Source organism: Balaenoptera musculus, chromosome 6 (genome assembly GCF_009873245.2).
Source record: "Balaenoptera musculus isolate JJ_BM4_2016_0621 chromosome 6, mBalMus1.pri.v3, whole genome shotgun sequence".
Classification (NCBI taxonomy): Eukaryota; Metazoa; Chordata; class Mammalia; order Artiodactyla; family Balaenopteridae; genus Balaenoptera; species Balaenoptera musculus.
In genome coordinates this window covers 2,376,044-2,398,764 of record NC_045790.1, presented here as the reverse complement: position 1 = coordinate 2,398,764, position 22,721 = coordinate 2,376,044, and the positions used below count along the sequence as shown (strand labels likewise).

At 38.2% G+C, this 22,721-nt stretch overlaps 1 protein-coding gene across 10 annotated transcripts in view; it reads left to right on the top strand.

The window, feature by feature from the left end:
* The window catches only part of NEK1 (NIMA related kinase 1), a 224,060-nt gene that overhangs the window by 83,150 nt on the left and 118,189 nt on the right, over nucleotides 1-22,721 (top strand). For all 10 annotated transcript variants that reach the window (XM_036855394.1, XM_036855395.1, XM_036855392.1 and 7 more), the window contains 5 exons: nucleotides 3,278-3,337; nucleotides 3,572-3,631; nucleotides 3,726-3,773; nucleotides 4,263-4,337; nucleotides 9,719-9,882. In XM_036855394.1, the coding sequence (XP_036711289.1) occupies nucleotides 3,278-3,337; nucleotides 3,572-3,631; nucleotides 3,726-3,773; nucleotides 4,263-4,337; nucleotides 9,719-9,882 (407 nt within the window). The remainder of the gene's footprint in view (nucleotides 1-3,277; nucleotides 3,338-3,571; nucleotides 3,632-3,725; nucleotides 3,774-4,262; nucleotides 4,338-9,718; nucleotides 9,883-22,721) is intronic.

Sequence of the window (22,721 nt, the reverse complement as noted above, 5' to 3'; positions counted from 1 at the left end):
TATCATTTTATTGTGCTCAAATTAAATAATGTATTCATTAAAATAAGTTAGTTGCATTTCCTAAGGAAGAAATTATGTTTAAATTATGTATCATGTTGCTTTCTAAAGTAAGCAGAAACTTTAAATATCTTTTTGAATTTTTTTTTTTTAGTGAAAGGAAACTTTTGGTGCCTTTCTAGTTCTTTTTTATGTGTTGTGAGCTATATAATATCTTAACAGTAATATATTTCTGGAATTAATTATATTAATTTCATATTGATTGTGGGTCATATTTATTTTGTAATATTCTGAATTTGCATTTAGAATTTTAGTGCTTATCCGTTATGGTCATTTTACAAAATTTAGGAAGTTGAAGCAATAAGTGGTATATGAGAGTAATTTCATAACATTGACTTTTGCCAAAATACAGCTGCTATTGAAATGGAATTGTTAGTGGAGACACTCTAATGATATAATCAAATGCTGAATTATTTTAATAATAATGTAAATGACCACTGAAATAATTTTTTTTAAGTAGCATTTGCTTTCCTTTGAGTTGAAACCCAACATAGGTAAATAATTTTGTACAGTGTTTCTTTTTATATTCATTTTTTCCTAAGGTAGCTGAAAAATTTAGAATTGGTTCATGATAAATAACTAGAGTTTCCTGTAAATACTTTTAATCTTTTCTGGTATATAGAATTGTATTTTGAACGGTTTGAAAAACTGATCATACAGTAGGCTTAACATTGCTCACAGAATTAAGTAGCTAGCCCAGGATAAAAAAAGAAAGAAATCCATGGGTCAGTTATACTTACGAGCACACATGCAGAAATCCTAAAAGAAGTTTTTCAAAAACTCAAATCATTTATCAAAAGAATGATTTAAGAATTATTAAATAGGATACATTTCGGGATGCAAGGATGGTTCAACAGTAGGAAACTGGTTAATTTCACTTCATTAGTAAGTTGAGAAAATCATACATAAATGATCTCAGTAGATACTGAAAGTTCAGTAGAATTTAACACTTTTTAAAAAAAAAAAACCTTCTTTGGTTGTATACATTAAACATGTACAACTTTTTGTATGTCCATCGTACCTCAATAAAATGGTTTTTAAAAAAGATCCAGTGACCTCCCTGGTGGCGCAGTGGTTAAGAATACACCTCTCAATGCAGGAGACACAGGTTTCAGCCCTGGTCCAGGAAGATCCCACATGCTGTGGAGCAACTAAGCCCATGTGCCACAACTACTGAGCCTGCGCTCTAGAGCCCATGCACCACAACTACTGAGCCCACATGCCACAACCACTGAAGCCCACGTGCCTAGAGCCCATGCTCCACAAGAGGAGAAGCCACCTCAAGGAGAAGCCCGTGCACCGCAACGAAGAGTAGCTCCTGCTCGCCTCAACTAAAGAAAGCCCGCGCGCAGCAACGAAGACCCAACGCAGCCATAAATAAATAAATAAATAAATTTTAAAAATCCAAATTTCTTTCATTCAAGAAATAGAGGGGAAAGTTCTTAACATGACACAGTTATATATACTAGAAACCCATGTCAGGCATTATACATAATACTGAAAAATTGGAAGCATTTACATTAAAGTTAGGAGCAAAACAAGGATGTTTGCAATGATTGCTATTATTTAATGTTATTCCAAAGCCTAGCTAATGTAATTAAAAAGAGAAAGAAATAAGAAACATAAATACTGGGAGAGAAGAGAAAACAGACATTTACAGATGATATGATTCCCTATGTGGAAAATCCTAGTGAAGCAGCAGAACACTATTAATGAATTCAGTAAAGTGGCCTGATAGAAGTTCAGCATGCAAAAATGAATAATCAGAAAAGGAAATGGAGAGACATAGTGACAGACTCCCTCAAATACTTTATTTTATTTTATTTTTTATTTATTTGTTTTGAATTTTATTTATGTTATTTATTTTTAAAGGTGTAGGCTTATTTATTTATTTATTTTTGGTTGTGTTGGGTCTTCGTTTCTGTGTGAGGGCTTTCTCTAGTTGCAGCAAGTGGGGGCCACTCTTCATCACGGTGTGCGGACCTCTCACTATCGCAGTCTCTTGTTGCGGAGCACAGGCTTCAGACGCGCAGGCTTAGTAGTTGTGGCTCACGGGCCTAGTTGCTCCGTGGCATGTGGGATCTTCCCAAACCAGGGCTCGAACCTGTGTCCCCTGCATTGGCAGGCAGATTCTCAACCACTGCGCCACCAGGGAAGCCCTTATTTTATTTTTATACACAGGTTCTTATTAGTTATCTATTTTATACATATTAGTGTATATATGTCAATCCCAATCTCCCAATTCTCAAATACTTTAGAATAGACCTGCTGAGAAAAGTGCAAGATAACTATGCAAGAAAGGAATCAACATCAATGGAGTATTACTTATCAATGAAGAAAACAAATGCAGATACAAATAATAACATGGACGATTCTGAAAACAATGTTGAGCAACAGTTAAGTGAGATACAAAGGAATATATATTGTGTAATTCCATTAATATACAACTCAGAACACAGCAAACTAAACTGTATTGCTTAGGAAGGCACACATAATTGGCAAGGCCATAAAGACAAGCAAGATAGTGATTAGTAAAGTCGGGATGGTGGCTGCCTCACTGGTGGAGGGCTTCTGCGTGTTGGCAGTATTCTGTGCCTTGACCTGGGTGGTAGTTACTGGCTGTTTCCTTTATTTTTGCTAACCTCTGTGTATGTCCTTTATCTACTTTTTTATAGGTGACTTTATTTTTATTTATTTAAAAAAATTTTTTTAAATTTATTTATTTATTTATTTTATTTATTTATTTTTGGCTGCATTGTGTCTTCATTGCTGTGCGTGGGCTTTCTCTGATTGCTGCGTGTGGGCTTTCTCTAATCGCTGTGAGCGGGGGCTACTCTTTGTTGCGGTGTGCAGGCTTCTCATTGCGGTGGCTTCTTTTGTTGCGGAGCACAGGCTCTAGGCGCGTTGGCTTCAATAGTTGTGGCACGCGGGCTCAGTAGCTGTGGCTTGCGGGCTCTAGAGCACAGGCTCAGTAGTTGTGGTGCACGGGCTTAGTTTCTCCGCGGGCATGTGGGATCTTCCTGAACCAGGGATCGAACCCATGTCCCCTGCATTGGCAGGCAGATTCTTAACCACTGCACCACCAGGGAAGCCCCAGGGATAGTATATTTTGAAAGACAGTTATGGCAGTATTGGCTTTACATTTTTTCCTGTTTTAAATTTCCATGCATTTGAATTTTTCAAAATCCTTATCTAATTTGTAGTTTTACTTTTTGTCCAGGCCCATCAAAGTCCAGTGAAGAAAGTGAATCCTGGAGAAGAAAGGAGGAAACTGTTTGAGGTATAAAGACATCTGTCTGCTTATTTTAAAGCTTTGTAAAAATAATTATAAAAAAAGAAACAAATCTTATAAAACCTCCAAACCTTTCCTCCTTATTTCTTTCAAATACCTCTAACTTATTTCTGTTTTTTAACCTCCCTGGGCATACATCTACCATTGGTATGCTAGCTTTACTGATGAAACTAGAAGAAGTAGTATTTATTATTGATAAAAAATGTTCTTTTTTTATTTAAGGAACCAGCAAGGAAGAGAAGGCTGGAATTGAATGAAAAAGAAAGGAAACAAAAGGATCAGGTAGTTATTTCGCTCTTACTTTTTTCCCCTGCCAAGTTGGAGAGGATAATAGTTTGAAGAGTTCTAAAAAGTTTGTCTTTAAAACTTGTTACAGATTAGTTTAATGAAGGCTGAACAGATGAAAAGGCAAGAAAAGGAAAGGGTAAGAGGATGGTCCGTTTCCCCGGTATGCTGCACTGCCTCCTACACATGCGCCTTTTTTTTTTTTCCCTGGCTGCGTTGGGTCCCCGTTGCTGCACACAGGTCCTCTCTAGCTGCGGCAAGCAGGGGCCACGCCTCGCCGCAGTGCACTTGCTTCCCATCGCAGTAGCCTATCCCGCTGCGGAGCACGGGCTCTAGGCCTGCAGGCTCAGTAGTTGTGGCTCGCAGGCTCTAGAGTGCAGGATCAGTAGCTGTGGCTCACGGGCTCAGCCGCTCTGCGGCACGCGGGATCCTCCCGGACCAGGGATCAAACCCGCGTCCCCTGCATCGGCAGGAGGACTCCCAACCACTGCGGCACCAGGGAAGTCCCCACCACCCTTTTTTTTTTAAAGGGATACACTGATTCCATTTTATTTCTAAATGTATTTCATGTACTTTATACTAAATATTTGAAATGGTGTTTTGTTTTTTTGTTTCTTTTCCCCAAAAGTTGGAGAAAATAAATAGGGCCAGGGAACAAGGATGGAGAAACGTGCTGAGTGCTGGTGGAAGCGGTGAAATGAAGGTAGGCCTTTGGTGCCAGTGCACTTACACTACTGCTTTTCCTCCAGTTTCCCCCTGCTCTTGATAAGGTGTACAACTGGCTTTTTGGGGGGATACACTTACTTTTTACTAGAGTTCTTCAGCGTCTGTTATGACTCCTTAGTTTTCCTGCACGTATTTGGTATGTAATTTGTACTGATAACTAATATGTGACACTGTTAAAATTGCATAAGAAGTTTGCTGTGAAGGGTGTGATACGCCATTCCTGCCTGAGGCGTCTTTTTAGAATCAAATAGTTTGTCTCCACTCTGCCTAAAGTCCTCCTGTAGCTTCACACAGACCTGAGATTCCGTTTTCAGAAGACCCGTACTAAGCGGGCCCTGCCCGTCTCTCCGCGCTCATCCTGGTCCCACCGCGCAGCGCTGTGCGCTCTAGTCGTGCTGAGCTAAGGACCGTACTGCAGTTTCCCCCTGTGTGTGGCCTGCTGGAGCTACGTCCTGACACTCGTGTTTCTCTTTACCTGAAAGCACCCTCCGTCCCTCCTCACTCTCACTCCTACCTCCAGGCATTTACCTAGGTAACCAGTGACCTAACCAGCCATTTACCTATGTAAGTTAATTCAGACGTTTCCTTTGGGCAGATCCACACTGTACAACCTTGGGCAAGTTACTTAACTTTTCTGAGCCTTAATTTCTTCATTTAAAAAAAGAAAGAAAGGAAGGAAGGAAGGAGGGAAGGAGGGAAGGAAGGAAATTTCAAGAGCAGTGTCCGAGCTTGGCCTGCAAGGACTCACCTGTTAAGCTCCTTTTCCTTTCCTTGCTCTGCCAGTCTGAATCTTGTGTTTCTTCTTTTGCCCTCATAGCATCCTTTACATGCCGAATTCTAAGGTGGTCCCCAAATTCCTGACTCCAGGGGTCAGGCCTGATGTTATCCCTCCACTGGAGCGTGGGGGAACCTGTGAACAGGGTGTGTCGCAGCCCCTTGGTCAGGCTGTGTTGTATGGCCCTGCTGATGAGGTAGCCACTCCTGTGGTCACGTCACTATTTTATAAGCCTCCCTCATAGCAGCCTGGAAGGGAGAAGGTCAGAGAGACAGCTTCTGCTGGCCTGGGAAAAAGCATGCGTTCATGTGGCAGGGAAGCACAGGTGTCCTCTGGGAGCTGATAGTGGTCTCTGACCAACAGCTAGCAAGAATGTAGTGACCTTAGCCGTGACAGCCACAAGGGGGTGAATTCTGCCAGGAACCAATGAGCTTGGAAGAGGATCCTGAGCCTCAGATGAGGGTGGCAGCCCTGGCTGACACCTTGATTTCTGCCTGGTGAGAGCCCGAGCAGAGGACCCTGCTAACCATGCCCAGACTCCTGAGACCACAGATGGGTCTGTCGTAAGCTGCTGAGTTTGTGGTACTTCATGACACACCAATAAAAAATGAATACGTACTATTATTCCTCTGTATTACCAGTTTTAATTTGTATCATCCAATCAACTGTTACTTAAGGTCTTTAAACTGTGAATTCGCCTGACCATGCTCAGTAAACTTGGTATTTAGGTTCCCAGTAGATATTTAAGTTGAAATGATTACCATTCTTACTTGTTTCTTTTTCCCCGAAAGATATGATTTGAGTAAAAATTTATCTGTTTATGTAGGCATACATGTTCTGCCCTGGCTTTCTTGGTTTGTATTTCAGTGTCTTGAGATGACACATTTTTCGTATCACATATCAATAACCCAGTAGGAGTCACTTTTTCTAATTCTGTATTAATATAGACTTATACAGTTTTTAGTAATACAATTTTATCTTTAAAATTGTACTTTACTATTTTTGTACTGTACTATCCAATTTACTGTGAAATTGAACTTTTAACCTCCTGAGTGATAAGGAATGACTCAGACAGAATTTGGCCCATTCTAAAATAACTAACTCCATATCTTATAGGATTAGACAGTAAAATCTTACCAAAGTGCAGGCCCTCAGATCTTGTCAAGCATTTTATATCAGTCCATGATTAGTGTTGAGAATTTGATTATTTTTTCTTCTCCCTTTGCGTATATCTTCTTTATGCAGTAAAGCACTTTTTTTCCCTATGATGTCTAAAGCCATATTTAATCCCAAAGTCCAGTTTTATCAATGTTTGATTATAGTTTCTCAACAGTGTGAGATACTATGTGCTTAATAGGTTTCTGGTTTGCTTCATAAACTTCTATACTGCTTTCTGTGAGGATTAATAAAACAATTTATTTTCCATGACGTAAAGCAAAGTCTATGTTAGTTTCTGTACTTATTCCCCATGAGGTTTGAAATATTTAACTTCTTCAGCTGTTTGATTTCTGTACAGTTGATAAGGACCTGGAAGCTCAGTAAAAATGTGAATCAAATTAAGGAGATTCCCCAAAATAAAGATAAAACAAAAACTAAACATTAAGGGAAATATTTCAAAGTTAATATTCTATTATTATATACTTCTAAATACCAAGACATGCACAGTATAAATAACCTACTGTCCTTGATTACTTAGTATCTGCAAAATCTGGGACTTTTTGCTTTATCCATTTTTTCTTTTTTTTTTTTTGATTCTTCTGATAGGTATTTTTTTCTTCTTCAAAATTGTAGTTGATTTTCAATGCTTTATCCATTTTTGATGTATCTCTTATGAAAGTGTGTTTTTAGAAAAATTATGAAATGTTCCACATATATAGTTTGATTATATAGATAACCATTATATATGAGTGTATCTGTTGTTTGACAATATATTGGAATGCTACTCAGCATTGAAAAGGAATAGCCTATTAATACATGCAACAACATGGGTCAATCAAAAGCATACTGAGTGAAAGAAGCCAGGCACAAGAGTACATATTGTATGAATCCATTTATATGAAATGATAAGAAAAGGCAAATCCAATTTCTGTGACAGAGAGCAGATCAGTGTTTGCTGGAAGGAGGGGGTGTTGGCTGCAAAGGAACATGAGGGACCTTTTGGGGTGATGGATATGCTTTCGATTGTGGTAGTGGTTCCAAGAGTGTCTGTATTTGTCAGAACATCAACCTGCGCTTATAATTGGTGAATAAAGTCATGTTTAAAAGATCCTATTGCTTCAGTATTCTAGTACAGTGTTATCAGCATTATTTTGAGTATAGGTATCTTCAGAGATATGTACATACATTTGATTTTGCTAAAGAGAAACCTTAGAACACTCAAACTTAAGATGATATTAGTGCCAGACTAAACTCGAGGAACCAGTCTCGTAGGAGGTATGACCACCTTTTACCAGAATTGTGATTCTGATAATCTTGCCCTGAGATGCACATTTTGAAAATGTATATAAAAATCACCTTGATGGAGTTTCCTGCCTAATGAGGTATCTTCCCTATTTCTAGCAACTTTAATCTCTTGCTATTCAAGCATCTTGAATCAGTTTTCTATTTTTATCTTGAGCTGATTTTTTAAAAAACAGGCTTTCTTATAATACTGTACGCAATTCTTGCGTCAAGATGTTAACACAAGTTTTACCTCATTGGGTACACTGAAATGCCTTTTATTTGGTTCTCGTATTTTCCTTAGCCAGACTTCTTGCTCAGGATGTCGTCACCTGGAAGCTCTTCTCCCTTTCCTGGCAGTGTTCTGGCTTCTGCTCTCATCCGCGTTTGAGCGCTGCCCCTCCACTTGAGTCACGTCACTTTGTCTTCCTTTTGGTGCTGCTGGCCTCTGCCTTTGAGGTTCCTATTTCCTCTTTGCAGTGCAGTTCTTGCCCCCTGACCTCTGCAACATTCTACACTTACTCAACTCTCATCCTGACATCTCTGTTTTCTGTGAGTTTTCCATGCGCTTGGGTGCGTGTGTTCTGAGGCTGCGTCCTATGCCTTTGCCTTCATCCTTTGTTATTTCAGCAGAGAACCGACAGCTCCCTTCACCGTTGACTTCTTCTCTGATTGCCTTTCTTTGCTCGCAGGCTTCTTGGCTTCTTGGCTTGGTATCAGTGCAGCAAGCCTTCTAATTAGTTCCTCTACTTTGTTCTCTCTCTTATTCTTGCTTATCATGCGTAATTTGACTTACTGACCTTTTTTTTTAACTTTATTTATTTGTTTGTTTATTTTTGGCTGCGTTGGGTCTTCGTTGCTGCACACGGGCTTTCTCTAGTTGTGGTGAGCGGAGGCTACTCTTCGTTGCGGTGCGCAGGCTTCTCATTGCAGTGGCTTTTCTTGTTGCGGAGCACGGGCTCTAGGAGTGCGGGCTTCGGTAGTTGTGGCTCGCGGGCTCTAGAGTGCAGGCTCAGTAGTTGTGGTGCACAGGCCTAGTTGCTCCGTAGCACATGGGATCTTCCTGGACCAGGGCTCGAACCCTTGTCCCCTGCATTGGCAGGCGGATTCTTAACCACTGCACCACCAGGGAAGTCCCACCGACCTTCTTAGAAACTCTGAGTGCACTTTCCTGCTAAAAAATGTATGTATGCTTTCTATTGTTTATTCTATGAACTCACACACCCAGGCTGAGGGCAGTTACCTGTGATGACCTTTTAGGACCAAATATAACACTCCCTATCTGCCTTCTTTCTAGTTAACTTCTTACGTCTTCCTGTGTCCTTTTTCCCCCTACTGCCGACACCTAAACATATACCTCCAGTGCTTATTTTTACTTTGTTTTACTTTAATACCATGGTTCATATTTAATCATTTACTCTTTCTTTGTTACATTGCTTTCAAGGCTGGGTTGAATAATATTTTTCTCCAGTGATTTTTTTTTTTTTGGAATTTTTATTTCTCATAATTTTTTTTTTTCTATTTTGTAAATTTGCTCCGTATTTACTACTTTAGAGTGTGCCTATTGCCACTCATTTACTACAGGAAATGAAATGTTTTTCAAGCTTTATACTTTGTTTCCCAGTGTGTTTGTCAACTGCTTAAGGATAGGTACGTTGTTTTGCTTCTTTTATTTACACCTAGAGTATGTTTCAGTGGTGTTTATATCACCATTGCTTGTTGAATTGGATTTGGGGTATGTTAAGTGCCGTATGTTTTCGTTAGGTGTAATTTTGAGTGTTACAAAAGCGGTCTCTGTTTTATTTATAAGCTATGCATATTTAAACTTAATAGGATGGGATCACATGAAATGTATACTAGAAACTTGTTTCAAAACTTGTTAATTAAGACCAAGTTTTTTCATAGTTACATAAATTTAGTGACAGTTTATATTTTAGTTTGTTACATTGAATTAAGCTTTATTGTTAGTAACAAAGTATACTAGTTTTTGATTGCTAATGGTTATAATATAGTAGGAAAACATGTTAAATTAGGTAATTGCTTTTTAAGAGTCAAGTGTTGAAATTTACTTTTTTCTTTTGAGGGTAGTACAGACCTAAGGTCTTGTGAGACAGGCATGTGAGAGCTCTTTATTTGATTCCTAGGCTCCCCTTTTTGGCAGCGGAGGGGCTGTGGCTCCATCATCGTTTTCTTCTCGAGGACAGTATGAACATTACCACGCCATTTTTGATCAGATGCAGCAACAGAGAGCAGAAGATAATGAAGCTAAGTGGAAGGGAGAAATCCGTGGCCGAAGGCTTCCAGAAAGGTATGGCGTGTTCTGCAGAAGTTGCTTGTGCTTTGCTTTAGAGAAAGTAATGGAAGTCATCGTGCATATTTATTGGCAGAGGAATCCCACCTGGAGCACATCCAGGATTTCCCAAGGGGGCTGCAGGTCATCACCCTTCCTCTGATGCCGATGCTCTTAGAAAAACTTGGAAAAGAGTGAAGACCGTGTCTAAACAAGCCGGTATAAACAGGTTGGACTGTGATGATCCGTAAACTCGCCCTTGCATGTGAACTTGTCCTGTCATGTACGGCCTACACCGACACCTTCTGGGTGTCTTCTCCATCATACGCACGATACTTGTTGCCTTCTGGATGCAGTCGTTTTCTTATGTGCAAATTTGGCCCTTGATTACATGTGGGAAACATGTAGCTCTTCAGCCTAATTTTTGTAGCTTATATATGTTATAGGCTGAACATACTATTTAAAGGAACATGCGATAACTTTGAACCAACATATGGTTGTAATAACTTTATCCACTTGCTTTAAATAAGTCAGAATATATTTAAAATGGAATTACATTCTATGCAGAACTCCAAGACATGCTTTTGGGTCTTCCTTTTCCTCATTACGTAGAACCCCACTTTCCTCTTTGTCGTTTTCTCTTCATGTTCATCTCTGATTGATGGCTCACTGTGGTCCTGTTCATTGGCTCTTTTTCTTTTCTTCCGTTAATTAATTTAATATGGTTGCAGTCAATAGTTCTAATTTGCATAGTTCCTTTTTTTAAAGTATGCATATGTGTTTTTTTAGATCTTCCCATTTCTTCCATAAGAACGTTCCAGTTAAGGAAGAGCAGATATCATTTTGTGAAAATTTAATTTGTCATTTTACAGAGAATACTTTTGAGTGTGATAAAACTCTTTATGGCTCTCCCAATTATAAAAGATTATTAAAAGGTAGCTGAGCAGAGGTAAATAATTGAGGTGAATATAAATTAACAGTATGAATTATGTACAGTAGCCTGAAGTGTTAAGCTAACTGTAAATACTTCCCATTTTTGAGAAAAGAGGGCCACAGACTTCCACATATGCATGTTTTTTATGAAATGGTAAAGAAGATTTTTGCATGGGGTTTTATCCTCTGGTATTATTGACCTTTCTACTATATAATTTGTATGGCTTTTTTTTGTTTAATTTTAATCAGATTTCCTAAAATAAATGTGTATAGTATTAAGAAAATAGGGAAAACTATGTTTTGCTTCTTCACACTGTTCATCTTCCATAAGGTTTCTTGGTTCTTCACAGTTGGAGTGACGAGTACTGGACTAGTTTGGTCCATTTGTATCAGGCTCCCATATAACCTTGAAGTGTTCACATAGATTTACACTTGAGTTTCATATTGTCTTCAATGGCTGTGTATCTCAGTTACTTCTTCCACTAGAACACAGCTTCCATTAAGTCTTTGTTTGAACATCAGATATAGTTTCAATATTTTAATTTTCAGCTTTTAAGTCACTTGTGATTGTGAGATCATTTATCATTTCCTTTCTGCTAACTTTGGGGGGCTTAGTAGTACTCAAACATATAGCATACCTTTTCTTATGTTGCTTTGAACTTATTATTGATGATGGATATTATTTATTGCATACTTATTATATACCAAGTTATATTTACTCATCACAGCATCCCTTTGAATTAGATATCACCCTTTTAATAAGATGAAGAAATTAGGACCTGCAGAGATTTAAAACCTGTGTATGATCAGGCCTCTAGTAAGCGGCGGTGGTAGGATTTAAACTAAGTCCGTCTGAGTGTAGAGTTCAGCTCCTCGAGCACCATTGTAAGGACTTCGCAGCTTCTTGAGATACTACTAGTGAACAGGCAGAACGGTTATTGGTTTAGTTGGTTATAAAATTTTAAAATTTTGGATATTTTAAAGATTAAACATGATACCAAATACCGAATGAACTTTCATATATATTCATTGAATTTATTTTGGTTTTATCTGAGGATGTAGAAAATGGAAGAATTGGTAGCAAACTGGAGATCATCAAGTATCATATAATTTTCAAAAGTCAGATTCTATAAACTAGACTAGTTTTTTTCATGTTCATCCCAGGCAAGATTAAAAGTAGAGCCTGCAAACATCTTAAAAGGAAGCAGTCATCACTGCAATGCAGCATAAATTCACAGAGAATGGATTTTGTCAGATACAGCCTTTATTTCTTCTTAGGGTTGTAGGCTAGAGCTCTAGTTCTCAAACTGTGTGCTGAGGCAACTGGGAGCATCACAGTGCCTTGGATATTTTACAGTTGTGAGGGAAACGTAACTACATCTGTTGGACAAAGTGTAGACCATACTGTTAAGCAGTTTTGACCTAACTATTTAATGAATGGGACTGCTAGGTATTTCTGTTGGCCTTAGAGGCATTGTGAAAAAGTTACTTAGATACCTAGTAGGGTATATAAACTTCAGCAAGATACTGTTGCCAGGGTGTCTCAGTGTAGACATGGTGAAGAAATATAAGTAAAACTTGTTAGGTGGATTAGTCATTGGTTAAAGAATTATATTCAGAGGATGCTGGTTAATATTTTGATGTCCAAATTAAAAAAGTTTTAGAAGTGTGTCCTCCTGTAACTAATCTCCATTTTTAAAGAGGACATAGAAAAAACATTCAAAGGATATAGTCATATTTCCAGAAGACATAAAGTAGAAAGAAATAGTAGATATGTTGTATGATTGATCAGGAAACAAAATAATCTCAGTAGACCATAGCTACAACTAACTTGATTTAGAGAAAACTTAATGGGAATTTGATGTAGTTTTGAGTCTGAAAAATTATCTGACCAAATAAATATACCCTTGGGAAAGGTTTGTAAATAGCATACACTAAAAAGTTGAACTAATGACCTTTCATTGCCTCTTGGATCAAATTGCAGCCCCTGAATGGCCTGCAGGTCTCTTGGAGGCCTGTGTGCTTCCATGGCCTTGTCTTCTGCTCTTCGTTTCCAGAGCTCTGGGAGCGCAGACTTAAAGGACGTGGTTTCCTCGTCCTTGTTCCGGTGTACCTGCTACTCCCTCGGCCTACATTTCTGCCTGCTTAATTCCTGCTTACTCTTCTGGCCTTGGTTTAGGTTGACAGGCACTTACCAGGTCTATAAAATGAAAAATAAAATAAAATTGGAGACCTGATTGAGGACTTCCAACTTTTAATTTGCCAAGTAAGCTCATTTAAAAAAAAGTTTCTCAGCCCTAATTCCATCCTTTGGTAAAAGAATGAACATTTTAATGTGAAAAAAGTAGGGTGACACAATCTTACAATACAGATTACCCTTTGGGATTAAATAAATTTGGATTTGTGAAAATTATATTAGTCATTTCTTTATGTTGTTGACAACTGTTGGAAACTTAGTGATGAGTGACCACCGGCTAGGGGACGTACCCAGGCTGATCACCACGCTCTTCCGAGCCTCAGCTGGCTGTGGTCTGGGCGGCGGCTCTCACATCCCGCCGTGGGCCTCCACGTGAGGCCTGAGCTGTGAGCCGGACAGCCCCTCGGTTGCTGCTCGGACGGCTCCTCGGGGAGCTTCTCGGGCACCCCCATCACTGTTGCCATCGGTACCACTGTGCCTCTACCGCTGTCCTCACCCTAGGGCTTTTATGTGTAACGTTAGTATAACCAGCTTTCACACAACTCTGCCTTGGTCAGCAAGCCATTCTGTCTCGTGAGGGCAGCTTTACAGCTCTTTCTTCTTTCAGTATGTTCGTTTTACAGTTTAATATTAAGAAGTCAAATTTATTTATTTTATTTTCAGATCCTGCTAAGGTATACACTCCAGTAGGTTAAATTAGGAAAGAAGCAAGTTTAATCGTGTTGACAAATCAGCCAGTTAAAACACATTTGAAGGATTTGCTTCTCCTGCAAACTCCTTGTGAATGAAAAAGAAAAATAATAAAAAGCTTTCAAACTAGTATAATTATAGGGCTTCCCTGGTGGCGCAGTGGTTGAGAGTCTGCCTGCCAATGCAGGGGACACGGGTTCGAGCCCTGGCCTGGGAAGATCCCACATGCCGCGGAGCAACTAAGCCCGTGCGCCACAACTACTGAGCCTGCGCGTCTGGAGCCGTGCTCCGCAACGAGAGGCCGCAACAGTGAGAGGCCCGTGCACCGCGATGAAGAGTGGCCCCCACTTGCCGCAACTGGAGAAAGCCCTCACACAGAAACGAAGACCCAACATAGCCAAAAATTAAAAAAAATTAAAAAAATTTTTTTTAAATTTAAAAAAACAAAAACAAAAAACTAGTATAATTATATATTGCTGTAAGAATAAAAATGCCCTTATCTTTTGTAGCTAGTAATCATTGGTAAGAGAAGAATTCAACTACTGTGTGTGTGATATGCTCCTAACTTCATACTTGCTAATACCCACTGTCTCATATTTACGTATGTTTTGTAATCCTTTTCCACTGTCGTAGATCAATAACTTTTCCTACTCCATCACACTTAAGTGTTGTCTTTTTTTTAACATTTTAAAATTTATTGGTATAAAGTATTCCATACTGAAAGCAACAAATGAACAGGAGTCTGTTTCTCCAACTGTGTGGACACACAAGTGCCATTAACAATGAAGCAAGCTGTATATCGAGCCTGGAGAATTCAATGGGTCTGCCCTCTCAATCAGTACTTTCATTTTAATGTCATTCATATCCAGGAATTACCAATGCACCTTGGTACAAGGACTCATTTGTTTGCAATCTGGTGTGATATGAAATTATTCTAAGACAGCCTATCTTTTAATATTTGGTACACATTTTTTCTTTAATTTTTATTTATTTATTTTAACATCTTTATTGGAGTATAGTTGCTTTACATTGTTATGTTAGTTGCTGCTGTATAACAAAGTGAGTCAGCTATACGTATACATATATCCCCATATCCCCTCCCTCTTGCGTCTCCCTCCCACCCTCCTTACCCCACCCCTCTAGGTGGTCACAAAGTACCGAGCTGATGTGCTATGCGGCTGCTTCCCACTAGCTATCTGTTTTACATTTGGTAGTGTGTATATGCCCATGCCACTCTCTCACTTCGTCCCAGCTTACCCTTCCCCTTCCCCATGTCCTCAAGTCCATTCTCTACATCTGCATCTTTATTCCCGTCCTGCCCCTAGGTTCTTCAGAACCATTTTCTTTTTAAGATTCCATGTATATGTGTTAGCATACGGTATTTGTTTTTCTCTTTTTGACCCATCTCCTAGAGAAATGGAAATAAAGACAAAAATAAATAAATGGGACCTAATGAAACTTAAAACCTTTTGCACAGCAAAGGAAACCATAAACAAGACGAAAAGACAACACTCAGAATGGGAGAAAATATTTGCAAACGAAGCAACTGACAAAGGATTAATCTCCAAAATATACAAGCAGCTCATGCAGCTCAATATCAAAAAAACAAACAACCCAATCCAAAAATGGGCAGAAGACCTAAAGAGACATTTCTCCAAAGAAGATATACAGATTGCCAACAAACACATGAAAGGATGCTCAACATCACTAATCATTAGAGAAATGCAAATCAAAACTACAATGAGGTATCACCTCACACCGGTCAGAATGGCCATCATCAAAAAATCTACAAACAATAAATGCTGGAGAGGGTGTGGAGAAAAGGGAACCCTCTTGCACTGTTGGTGGGAATGTAAATTGATACAGCCACTATGGAGAACAGTATGGAGGTTCCTTAAAAAACTAAAAATAGAACTACCATACGACCCAGCAATCCCACTACTGGGCATATACCCTGAGAAAACCATAATTCAAAAAGAGTCATGTACTGTAATGTTCATTAAGTGTCGTCTTTGCATGCCAGTGTTTTGCTTTATTCAAAGGCATTTATTTATTTATTTATTTTTCTTCCTTTAACCCTCAAGTTCCATTTTAATGCTGTTTCCTTTGCTGAAGTCAAGAAAGCTCACATATTTCCTGATTTTAAAATACTGGCAGCTAACCATCCTGTCGTCCCCCTTTCACTTAGGATTCTCAGCCAAATGTTCAGACCTCTTTTTTCTCTCCCTTTCGCTCAAGGAAAAAGAAAACCTGAAGGAAAGTCGCAAGTGGCTTTTTTGTCTTGTTTTTCTGCTTACCAAGGTGATATAGGTTAGCTTTAGAAATATTGGAAGGTATCAGCGGGTGTTAGAAACAGGAGAAGAAATCACTGCTCATCCTGCAAGGCAGTCACTATGAAGACTGTGGTCTATTTTCTTGCATCTTTTGTTCATATTTCTTTTTCTATAGTTAGAGGAGATCAAATCATGCACAAAGTTTTATCTGCTGGAGTTTCTTTTTTTTTTTTTTGGTATCTGTTTTTATTTAACATTTTTACCATAAAAATTTTCCCATGCTAAAAATTATTTTCATGGGATTTTTGATGTCTGTATTTGATTCCAGTGCTGTTAGCTACAGTTTATATAGCAAATCCTCTAATATAATACATTGTAATTTTTCACTTTTTTGAACACTGTTTTGAACATATTTTTTATTTCTCATTATTTCTGTAGAATACAATCTTAGAAGGGTAGTTCCTGGATTAAAGGAGTTGCTCTGTTATGTTCTTTATGAAGGCTCTAGAAAGAAATATTACTAAATTTATTGAATTTATGAAATTAAATTTAACTAAATTTGTTAACTAAATACTACTAATTGTCTTTCTACAGAAGCTGTGCCAATTTATGCTGAGTCTAACAGTATATGATTGTGCCCATTTTATTGCCCCCTGACTAGTACCATTTAGGAGCTAAAGAAGTTTTTGAAAAATATAAAATTTTAAATTAAAATAATGGAGGAAATGAAGTTTTCACTATATTCACTACTGGTCACACAACAGAATATTGACAAAGCGTGTGCCCATGAGGATGGTGATGATGAGGATGATGATAGTGACATAAACATAGGAGCTGCTGCTGGGTTGCGTACTCTGTCCCAAGACCACCGCGGAGGGATTTACATGCCTCGCCGGTCCCCGCTACCTGTGGATTGTGTGCTTGTGGATTTGCCTGCTTGCTAAAATTCATGTGTAGCCGCACATCAGCACTCCCAGTCCCTTCACCGTTGTTCCTGGGCATGTGCAGAGCCCCAGGGACTTTGAGTTACCCAGTGCGCAAGTCCCAGCTGAGCGGGAGCAAGGCCAGCTCTGCTTTCCTGTTTCAGCGCTCATGAACAAATGTACTTTCATAGTCTGCTCAGCTGCATTTTCTGCATTTTGGGGCATTTTGTTGGTGATTTCATTGCTTAAAATGGCCCTCATGCCTTGTGCTGAAGTGCTGTCTGGTGTTCATAAGTGCAGGAAGGCTGTGGTGTTCCTCATGGAGGAAATATTTGTATCAGAGAAGCTTCATTGAGGAGTGAGTTACAGTGTTGTTGGCCGAGAGTTCAGTGTTAATGAATGGACCGTGTAATAAGGTGTCTTTAAACAGAAACACACATAAAACGAGGTTGTATATTAATCCATTGGCGAAAATGTTGTAGCAAGAGGCTGTCAGGAGCCTAACCCTGTAATTCTCCTCGGGGTAATCATTCAGTATGTGCTAATTCATATTCACGGTGACTTTATACAACGTAACTACCAGGAATAATGAGAGTTGATTATTATTAGCTCATCTAGTCATCACCATTGCTACAAGGCACATATTATTATTCCTAGTTTTATAGATTAAGCAATTGATATATGATAAATGACTGTATAAATAACCAATTTCTTGAAGGCCACATAACTGTTTATTAGTAAAACCGGGAGTTGAAGTTGGACAGTTTGGTGCCAAAGATGACTCACTTAACTTTTGTGCCATATTGACTTTACTAAGGCTTGAAACATTTTATGAGGAAAATTAGAGAAGCTGGGAAAATTTCGCTACCATTAAAGAAAGCATGCTTAAAGGAACAAGTTCAGAAGAATTGGGTGGCTTGTCTTGTAGAAGAGGAATTAGATTTCTTTGTATTTCCACATTGTAGAAGTACGGTGATTAGAAGTAAAGAAGCAGATTTCCATCCATTATGAGGTGTGTTTAGTGGATGGGCTGTTGTGGGATTTAATCAGTGCTCTCAAACTGAAAGTATTAAACTAGGGGTTTGAATGACCATGTGTCAGGGATATTTAGATGGGAATATGAGAATACTTTATTCAGCAAGAAGTTGCATTAGTTAATACTCAGGGTCTCCTCCAATTTGAATATTATGATTTTTTTTAAATTTTAACATCTTTATTGGAGTATAACTGCTTTACAATGGTGTGTTAGTTTCTGCTGTAAAACAAAGTGAATCAGCTATACATATACATATGTTCCCATATCTCCTCCCTCTTGCGTCTCCCTCTCACCCTCCCCATCCCACCCCGCTAGGTGGTCACAAAGCACCGAGCTGATCTTCCTGCGCTATGCAGCTGCTTCCCTATTCTTTTGTTGAACTTTTTAGCACCATTGGCATTATAGAGCATTTTCTCCACACTGTCATAACTTCTGGTTTTTATAATTTGTTTGTTACTGTCATATGTAGTCAGTTCCTTTCCCTGATTCAAACCGAATCAGCAAACTGAAATCTATAGTCATCTAAGACTCATTCAGATGATCTTTTCCTCATATTTTAGATAGCCCATATTTGCTTCTTACTTTTTCATGGTGTTAATTATTTTTCTTCTTCCCTTTTTATCAGTAACTCTGGCTAGTCTAACTTTGCTTTTTATATCCATGTCTTGATAACACACCTTAGTTACCTTTTTTTTTTTTTAAAGACTTTAACTTTTTACAGCAGTTTAGCTTCACCACAAAGGTGAGGGAGACGGTACAGAGATTTCCCACATGCTGTCCCTATACCCGTTGTCAGCGTCCCCCACCAGAGTGGTATGTTTGTTACAACTGGTGAGCTTATATTCAGTTAGCTTTTAACATTAGAACCTCAATCACGTGAGACCATCTTATGAAACCATTGAGTGCCTCTAAACATTTGTATTTTATTGAGCTTTTACTTTTCCAAGTCTTTTCCTCTGTATTGCTTCATTTGAGTAAAGCTGACAACAATTCCGTTTCCTCAGATCAACATTATGCCACTTAAACAGAGGAGGAAGCTTAATGAATACAGCCACAACATCCTTTTTTCATTTCATTAAACTTATACCACCCCAACTCTTCTACCTTAAACCATATTGACTCATTTTTCATTTCTCGGATTATTTCTGCTACCTAGATTGCTGCCATTTTTATGTTGCTTTCACCTCTTAAAAAAATCCATTTTTAGTCATCTTTCAAAATTTTTAATTTCCCTTAGTAAAAGGTTTGAGCCATTCTTACCCAGATCTTTCCATTTATTGATGCATTTGTATAAGAAAAAGAAAGAAAATAACTTCCTTTTTTCTCTTGTCAGGATGAAAAAGAGTTTGTCTCATTATTTCTTTTTTACCCATTTTAATGTCTCCATATTTCACTTTCCAGATTCCTAATTTCTTACTGTATATTTGTGGCTTATATAGTATTTCTATTAATCATTCCTTTACTATTAACCTAGATTAATGTTCTACTGATTTTAAGTGGCATAAGTTTGGAACTCAAAAGATATAGTCTATTTGTCTAAAGCAGAGTATACACATATAAATTCTTTTATTTATTTATTTATTTTTGGCTGTGTTGGGTCTTTGTTGCTGTATGCAGGGTTTCTGTAGTTGTGGCGAGCGGGAGCTACTCTTCGTTGCATTGCACGGGCTTCTCATTGCAGTGGATTCTCTTGTTGCAGAGCACAGGTTCTAGGTGCGTGGGCTTCAGTAGTTGTGTCACTCAGGCTCAGTAGTTGTGGTGCACGGGCTCAGTTGCTCTGCGGCATGTGGGATCCTCCCAGACCAGGGCTCGAACCCGTGTCCCCTGCATTGGCAGGCGGATTCTCAACCACTGAGCCACTGGGGAAGTCCCACATATAAATTCTTAATAACATTTAATGAAGACAATGACTATTAAGAAGTTAATTGACTATTTCCTCTATCCCTATGAGCTTTGCACACATATATAGTTTGTGCTCACAATTCAGTACAGTTTTACTACTTTAGAGGGGAATAAAAATATGAGAATGGGTTCTTCTTTTTGGTATGTGTTAAGTAGGAAACAGAAATGCATGTGAAAAATGAAAACAGTATAGGTTTTTAAATATTATAAGGAATCATAGAATCAATTAAACTAGTTTTGTCCTTTATTCTTTTAATAAGGTATATTACTCTGGTTGATTTTTATATGTTGCACCAACCTTGCATTCCAGGAATTCTGTTTTATACATTTTATATCTTCAAAGACAGATGTAATATTGGTAAATAGTTGACACTCAATAAGTATTTGTTTAATAAATGAGAAGGAAAAAGAAATAATGGTAAGCAAATATCACTACAGGTTTTAAGTTTGTGATTGAAAGCAACCAGTTATATATACCTGCTTATTTAAACCAGGTTAGGAAAAAACTATTCAGTAAAGCAAAACTTATAGATTACATAAATAAATAGAACGGGTAGTACTATATTTACATAAATGCTGTGAACATTCTTTAAATCAAAGCTGTTATGTGTATGATCAGGTTCTTAGTAAAATATTTCTGTGCAGCTGAATTATTTGATTTAGTGAATCAAATCAATCAGTGAATATGAATTAACATATGTGAGTTGGAGCCCCAGACTGACAAACATTGGAGATACTCAGTATCTTAGAATGGGAAATCAAACATAAAAACTTTATAGAAGTTTTACTTTTATAAAGGATAGAAAAGGAAGTCAGTGCAGTCAGGATACAAAGCAGAGATTTTATCTAATTGTATATGGTGGTATAAGCATCCAGGACTCCTCAAAAGAGCCTTACAAGTAGATATACAGTTTCAGATGACATATCTGAATGTCATACTCTCTGAAAGTTTATCTGTCGTCTTTAGGCCCAGCCTTATATAAATGGGACTATAGCAGACCAGAATAACAGCCTTGCCTATATATTGAGTTGGTCAAAACATTTGTTCAGGTTTTTCTGTAACATACAGAAAAATGAACGTTTTGACCAACCCAGTATATGAAGGAGATTTTCCTAGCCTCAGCAACCAGAGATGAAAAAGAAATGAAAGGAATCCAAATTGGAAGAGAAGAACTAAAACTGTCACTGTTTACAGATGACATGATACTGTACATAGAAAATCCTAAAGACGCTACCAAAAAACTACTAGAGCTCATCAAAGAATTTGGTAAAGCTGCAGGATACAAAATTAGTACGCAGGAAAGGCTCTGAACCAGCTCTAGAGATTATCTAATCCTAGAAAATTCCAGTGATGGAGTTTCACAAGAATATCTTTTAAGCACTATGAAAGTTAAATGAATCTCAGGCCACTATCTTCCATAGCTTTATGGTGAATCAGATTTTAAATTTCTGCTGTTTAATTTCATATTTAAAATTCTTACATGTCTCAGTACAGTTGACCCTTGAACAATACGGGGGTCAATCTGCATATACTTATAGTCAGCCCTCCATATCTGAGGTTCCTCTGCATCCATGGATTCAACCAACCATGAACATGTAGTGCTGTAGTATTTACTGTTGAAAAATATCCGCATTGTGGACCCACACAATTCAAACCTGTGTTGTTCAAGGGTCAACTGTAATTGTTAACAAAACATGTAAAAGAAATGACTGTTTGGGGTATGAAAATCAGAAGTGTTTAAATCTACTGGAAGAGAGAAGGCATTATTTCATATCTTTTTCTGAACGTAACTTAGTTATGGTCCATCACAGAGGCTGTAGGAATTTTGTGTGCCTTCGTAGCCAGTATCTGAGAAGTGCAGTCAATAACTTTCTCATCTTTCTTCCTTACTCACAGAATTACTGCAGTTGATACTATGCAATGAGTTCTCTGTTTATGGGGGGTGGATTTTGTTTATTTTTGTATCTTTCTTAGTACACGGTAGCAGACACAATATATATTATAAATTTATTTATTTATTTTTGGCTGCATTGGGTCTTTGTTGCTGCGTGGGCTTTCTCTAGTTGCAGTGAGCGGGGGCTACTCTTCGTTGCAGTACGCAGGCTTCTCATTGCGGTGGCTTCTTTTGTTGCGGAGCAGAGGGCTCTAGGCACGCGGGCTTCAGTAGTTGTGACACGTGGGCTCAGTAGTTGTGGCTCACGGGCTCTAGAGCACAGGCTCAGTAGTTGTGGCGCATGGGCTTAGTTGCTCTGAGGCATGGGGGATCTTCCCGGACCAGGGCTCGAACCCGTGTCCCCTGCATTGGCAGGCGGATTCTTAACCACTGTGCCACTGGTTAGGGAAGTCCCACACAATATACATTAGATGTTCAAAATGTCATTGATATTTTTTAGTTGTCGTCTAAGCCCAACATGTTTACATTCTCTCATAGTTGTTAGAGGAGTATACAGAAATGTAATTGGAAAAGATGGAAACAAATAAGTGTGCTTTTAGTTTTTTCCCCTGATCTATCCATTTTTCTTTTTAATAGTTGTGATTTTCAAGGAATTCAGACTTCACTTTTTACTGCAGTTTTGAAAATTCACATAAACTCTTCATTATTTTTGATGAGCTTTGAAATTGCTACTCTGCTGCTTTAATCTTACTTTCATACTGATTGATATATTTGATGCAGAGTTCTGAAATAAGCTTACCTACTTGAAGACTATTGAGATTTTTCTATAGGTATAGTCTAAAATCATTGTATGTGTCTATAAGTAGAATAGATTAAATGAACATAGCAGTGTAGATTTTACCCCTATTTAAAATAATAATGTCTCCAATTTAAGTGGTAGATTCTAATATATGTATAGCAATTTCTTTATTACAGAGGAAGATTTTCATATCAGCCTTCATATTTTGC